The sequence below is a fragment of the Lucilia cuprina genome, chromosome 6 (genome assembly GCF_022045245.1).
Source record: "Lucilia cuprina isolate Lc7/37 chromosome 6, ASM2204524v1, whole genome shotgun sequence".
NCBI lineage: Eukaryota > Metazoa > Arthropoda > Insecta > Diptera > Calliphoridae > Lucilia > Lucilia cuprina.
Window position 1 is genome coordinate 33,098,376 of NC_060954.1, and position 6,434 is coordinate 33,104,809.

Genomic DNA, 6,434 nt, shown 5'->3' on the forward strand with positions numbered 1-6,434 from the left:
GTATTTTCAAAAACAGATTTGATTCGTCTATGGATATCAGATTCTGTTTTACAATCTGCAGAACAAATTTAAATAGCTTTAAGTTTACAAGATAATTGTTAGTTTACATGATTTTAAGACATTTTCTGTGAATTGTTCTGACAATATTGTTAGATCTACTAATGGTGCAAACATTGCTTTATAGGAAATTATTATAAATATATATTTTTTTTAATTATGGTTGATAAAATTTTACATTTGCCATAACTGATAAGAATTATATAAATATAATAAAAAATGTTTGCATTTTTCTTACTAAGGCATTCGTAAGATTATTTGCAGCTGAAATCAGTGTACAACTCAAACCATTCTTGTCAGTTTGATATTAAATTATAGTTGTGTATAAAAATATAGAATGGAGTTTTAGCTTTAGAATATTCTTTGTTTTAAAGACCAAGCTACTAGCAGTAACACTACACATATATTAAAAAATTAATAAAAATATATCCTGTTTCTATAATTGTTTGCAACATTGTACATATATTGTTGTATCATACACACGACGACTCTACGGGTGACGGTTAACGTAAAAATATATATATGTGTGTATGTGTACATAATTTGTTTCGTCTTATCAAAACTAGGATCCCAAATGTGTTCGTTTTAGTAGTTTCTATAACATTGAACATAACAGTTCTTTCGGAGTGACGAATAAAACTATATACATATAAATGATTTGATATTTAAAAACCATATGATTTTTAACAAGTTTTTACTGTGATATTAGAAATAAACTAAAATATTTAAATATTACTATTAATTATTTTTAAATGCAAAAAAGATTAAATCAAAATGACCAATAACAACACAAATGATAATAAAATTCCAACAACTTGGAAAAAATATGGTGAAGTTTATTGCAATAATTTAGAGCAGTCGGTGTTTGTTTGTTCAATATGTTTACAAAATGCGGACAATATTAATATGACATATACCACAAGTGATGGTTCAGCATTTTGGTGCCACATACAGCAACAACACATTTCAGTGGAATATGAAACTATAGACAAAATATCAGAAGAAATACGAAATTTCACAAAAAATGAAGTTGAGACTAAAGAGGAAAATGAGGGAAAAGCTACAAAAATGGAAGAATCGGCAGATTTTAAAATTGTAAGATAACAAAGAGAAGTAAACATTAATTAGTTTATTCGAAGGCAAAAAATTTCGTTAATTTTCAACTTAAGGCGATATCAAATATATGATCTCAAAAACAAAAAATATATTTAACTGAAAAACAATGAACATCCTAAAAGTATAGATGGGGTAGATTTTTTCATAAAATTGTCATTTCGTTAATAAAAAATAAAACTAGGGCCTTACTTTAATGAGCCCTTCAACATACAGAGCACAAAAATTAATGAATTCTAAATCGGATTGAAATATTTTAAAGTTTCATTCTTTAAACTCAATATATACCCACGATTTTTTTAAATCTTGGGTATATGTATATTGTCTTATCCTTATGGATAATGGAGTCGATTAAGCCATGATGCCCGTCTGTGTGTCTGTTGCAATACATATTATGAAGACTCCAGATATCATCGAGATCTAAATTTTCCATAAATCTAGAGGAATACTTTCAAGAATGTTCCTATCTATAATCGGTCAAGAAATAACAAAAATGAGTAAAAATTCGAGACAACCTCTAAAAATTTCATTAAAAAATAAAATTGTTCTGCATGATTGACAAAAAACAAACAACGTTTAAAATCTCTTTTAAATAATAGCTCACACTGTAATTTTTTTTAAGAAGTAGCTAACATATAAATTCTTTAAAATGGTCCAGCATGCAACGTCACAAATATAAAAATTATATATTTTTAATATAAATTATAATCGTGTTTACAGTCCAAATTCTAAGAAGTTAAAATTAAATTTTTGAATGTAGGTGGAATTTAATTAAATAAATATTCTAATTATTGCAGAAAAATACTCAGATAAAATTGTTGGAGGAATTTCATGAAAATTTGATCAAAAATAATGTTTTAAAGGAAACAGAAGACAGTGACATATTCCATGAAATTAATATCGAAGGAAAGTCACAAGAAACTCATGGGTCATCTGAAGGAGATGATGTAAAGCCAAATATTAAAGTTGAGAATATGGAAAAATATGAGAAAAAATTTTCAAATTGCAACTACTATTATGACAATGAAACCTATATAATATCAGATGACGATGATGATGATGACGAATATGATAATGATGAGGAAGTTATATTTACTGAAAATAATGATATTCTTAATCATAAAGACGAACCCAAACCACTTGTAGAAAGAAATTACCTCAAACATAATGATATGATTGAAATATCAGATGATGAAGATAATCAAGATCATATTGATACACTACCAATCTCTCCTATATCAACAAATGAAGACACTAGTATAAATGAAGTTATCAATACAATGGAAATAGAAACGTCGGATTCTAATCAAAAAAATCATCCTATTGAGTTTGACAACGTGAGTTCTACTAATAATGAAGGTAATTACTACTATTCTAGCTTAATTTTACAATTATAAACTGCTTTAGAGGATCACAATTTACAAAATACATTTAGTTTTTAAAGTATGTGGTAAAATATGACCTTAATTGTTTAGTACTTATATTCACATTTTCTCAATGTCTTTTTATTTTTAATCGAAAGGATATATTGACATACAAAATATCTATCGGTTAAACGATAACCGGAGAATGAGATTGTGGCCCATAGTATTTTAAATTTCATTTTAAAAACAATTGTTTTTTATAGGAAATATTTCTTATCAGCCAAATACTAATATAATGCATTTAACAACCGGTATACCCACACCAGATGTATCACCCTGCGAATCTATGTCAACTCAGCATTTAAATATTCCCCAAGACAATCAACAAACTGAAGGATATTACAGTAATTCTGAGTCGAATCGACTACATCACTTGCCTAAAAAAAGAGTCGCAAACTTTAGAGCGTTCAAGTGCAACATTTGTGGTTCACGAACCATTAATAAAACAAATATGGAAAAACATCTACAACGAGTTCACAATGTCTCACCACAAGAATTTAAAAGTAATGAATTTTCTCACCAGCGGTACCATCTTGTTCAGCAACCATATCACAACAATCAGCAGAACAGTGAAACTATGCACTTACTGAAAAAACCATTTAAATGCAAAATTTGTAATGCGAGAACGAGAACAGAGATAAATATGAAAACGCATCAGATTTTACATCATAGCCCCGATTCACATATATTTACAATAGTATGTGGAATATGTAAGAAAAAAGTATTAAGAACAAAGTTCCAAAGACATTTGCTATATCATACTTTGTCAGGGCACAAATGTGATTATTGCGGAATTGTCTATAAACAAAAATATTATCTTAATATTCACATAAGAAAATACCATTCAGAGAGTAACTTATGTTCGGTACCGGAATATTATCAGCAAATTAATACAAATTTTAACATTCCACCTGAAATTTATCTGCAAAATAATCAGCAACACAACAATCAATCGACGATAGTGACATCTACATTTAATTCTACAGATGTGAATTTATCTTCGGCAGAAGAGCAGCAGCTAAGATATCAGAAATGCGAACAAATATGGAAACTTTTTGAGAGCAGTAATAATGTAAGACATAATTTATGATCATGCAGACACCTCTTCTCAATATCTGTACAGTAGAGTGTTCCGAGAAATAAACAGCCTTTTTAAGAATCTCATGCGCAAATTCTTCTTAATGCGTTTCGATTAATGTTACTTTTGTTTCAAAATGATTTAAGTATTTTAAGTTTATTTTTCTTTTAACCCGCCAAATCGTATTGTATTTTATATTATTCAACCACAAAAGAATTTAATTCCAGAAAAGATATTCTACGTGCATGTAGTATGCATATACAAATGTATGCATTTTATGTGATTACATACTTTTCAGTAAAAAATATCCAATAACTTTATGATAACTAGAGAGTAATTTTCTAAAAAACAAAAGACAATTTGTAAGAAATTCAAGTTTCTAATTAAAAATATTTTTTTTTTTTAATTTTCACGTGTTATTTACATTTTTGCTTATAAAAATTTTCAAATTTGTCCATTTTTGTAGATGTAATTCTACCCGGTGTTTTCCTGCTATCAAAAAAAAACGTTTTAATACCTTTTTAGGTATTCCTAAATATAATTTTAAATTGAAAATTTGATGTCCTAAAAACCCAAACCTTGGACTAATAATTATAGTGTTGATGTTTTGGGAGTGAGTATAATACTAAACATTATTTAATTTTTCTTAAATCTAAAAAAGTGTTTATTTGATAATTACATTATTTTGAAATCAATGTTTAAAATAAATGCTTATTTGACAATTTCATTGTTTTGAAATTGTTCAGAATTGAACACGCATTTATTTATGTTTAATTTTGTTTAAGTAAAATAAGAAAGATCATAAATTATAAGTTCAAGTGCATGGGTTAGGTCATAAAAAATATTATATACGTTTGTTTGTACTACAAATAAATATGTATTATCGCTTTGTTTTTAGGACAAGCCGTAGCAGTGATAAGAACTTTAGTTCTAAGATGCACATTAATTCTGTTGTTTATGTGACGCATAAACCATATGTTAGAGTTAATAATGAGGCATGAAATATATTTATATCACTGATGCAGTTATTACCCCATGCTAAGATAGAAACATTACACTGATAAGACTGAAAGTACACATGTGCACAAGATGTCTTATCATAGTTCTAGTTAGTTTTAAGATTTTTGTATTTAGCTCTTAAGATCATTGATTTTAAATAAACTCTTAATGTCTTACAAACATTCATTCGAACAGTACGTTCATACATGGTCCTTCGATAAAAAAAAAAAACCAGCGCAAAAAATTAAAGAATATATATACAATAAAAAATATAAATAAAAATTTAAAAAGAAAAAGTCGACTTAAATAAATAAAAAAAAAAAATAATAAAAAAACATTAAAAATGGCTCAGAGACAAAATTTATACGAATCTCAAAAGCAGATCACAGATCAGTTGACTGCAATTTTGGCGAAGATTGAACGCACAGAGATACGTAGTGCATCAATTGCACAATATCAAAACCGTATCGATAGCTTAGAAAGACAATTTTATGAGAACGACACTGTTCTCAATAAGCTTGGAGAGACATCAGAGGACTATTTTAAAAATAAGTTCTTCCAAAATGGCATTGATCTTATTAAACTGTGCAGAACTGCGATGCAGAAGTATGGCCAAACTTCTGCAGAAGCTATATTGGCGCCCAAAAAAGCAGAAAACTTAGAAGAAAGCCAAATGGAATCCAGCCATCAGAAATCATTAGAATCAATTAGGATTTCTATAAAAGATGAGGTGATGGAGCAGGTGAGATTTATGATGCAAGAATTGTTGCATCAGTTAAAACCCAACCTTGCGGAAAACTCTAAAAAAGAGTTAGAAAGAGCTCCAAGAGAGCTAGAGAATGCTCCAAGAGAGCCAGAGAATGCTCCAAGAGAGCCAGAGAATGCTCCAAGAGAGCCAGAGAATATTCCAAGAGAGCCAGAGAATGCTCCAGGAGAGGAAGATAATACTTACAAAGAAGAGAAGGTAAAAACCCATGATGAAGCCGGCATAAGAAAAGATGAGGAAGTGACGTCCAACTTGCTTATTCAATTTCGTAGAGAAATTCAAAAATTAGAAGAATGTTTATCTGACATTGAAGCAGAAAACATTCTAATACTTGAGCACAAAAAAAGCTCTTGGGAAAAAATCATGGTGGATATAAAACAAATCCACCGTGAATTAGTGGTCAATCACTCCGTAAAAGATGATATTGATGAAGAGCTGGAGTTGATTGACAAGCTATATGGAGAAGCATTAAAGGAAATACTAATAAAAATTTCCACAATGCAAGAAGAGAAAAAAGCGGTGGTATTGGAGACAATAAAAATACCAATATTTAGTGGAGAAATGGAAGAGTGGTGCTCGTTCCAAAATATGTTCAACAGGTTTGTGCATATGAGTAAACTTCCAGCTGTGGAGAAGCTAGTGAGGCTAAAAACGCACGTCAGAGGAGAAGCTCTGAAAATTATACAAAACCTTCCGATAACGGAAAACAATTATGATGCTGCCTGGGAGATTTTAAACCAGAGATTTGGTAATAAAAGGATTTTGTTCACGAAATTAGTGGATAAAATATTAGATCAGCCCAGTACCAACATAATGTCGGGCAGCAGCTTAAGAAACTTGCTGAGTATTACAAACGAAAGCATGCAAGCACTAAGGCGTAGGTTTTGGATCTTAGATATGAAAAATTCAATAAAGAAATGTTTACGAAGATGTCCTAGATGTATTCGGTATAGCCAAGATCAGGCGAAGCAACTAATGGGCAATCTTCCAAAATCAC

The 6,434-nt window shown here is 29.4% G+C and overlaps 1 protein-coding gene across 4 annotated transcripts; it reads left to right on the forward strand.

Annotated features, from left to right (window-relative positions):
• The first annotated feature begins 525 nt into the window (after positions 1 to 525).
• Positions 526 to 4,868, forward strand: LOC111688552 (MATH and LRR domain-containing protein PFE0570w-like). 4 transcript variants are annotated; one of them, XM_046953616.1, is made up of 4 exons: positions 526 to 1,081; positions 1,127 to 1,152; positions 1,968 to 2,529; positions 2,798 to 4,868. In XM_046953616.1, exons 1-4 carry the CDS (start codon positions 832 to 834, stop codon positions 3,682 to 3,684), a joined length of 1,725 nt encoding a protein of 574 aa, XP_046809572.1. In that variant the 5' UTR covers positions 526 to 831; the 3' UTR covers positions 3,685 to 4,868. The 4 variants fall into 4 exon arrangements, with proteins under 4 accessions (XP_046809572.1, XP_046809571.1, XP_046809573.1 ...); XM_046953615.1 differs by having other exon boundaries at positions 527 to 1,152; positions 2,798 to 3,666; positions 4,139 to 4,868; XM_046953617.1 differs by having other exon boundaries at positions 527 to 1,152; positions 2,798 to 3,514; positions 3,546 to 3,684.
• The last annotated feature ends 1,566 nt before the right edge of the window (positions 4,869 to 6,434 follow it).

What these genes read in the sequence shown, in the direction of transcription:
- LOC111688552 (XM_046953613.1), top strand. Translation starts at nt 832, where the DNA reads ATGACCAATAACAACACAAATGATAATAAAATTCCAACAACTTGGAAA. An exon ending in AATCGGCAGATTTTAAAATT is followed by an intron (nt 1,153 to 1,967) that starts GTAAGATAACAA and finishes TAATTATTGCAG; the next exon opens with AAAAATACTCAGATAAAATT. An exon ending in GAGTTCTACTAATAATGAAG is followed by an intron (nt 2,530 to 2,797) that starts GTAATTACTACT and finishes TGTTTTTTATAG; the next exon opens with GAAATATTTCTTATCAGCCA.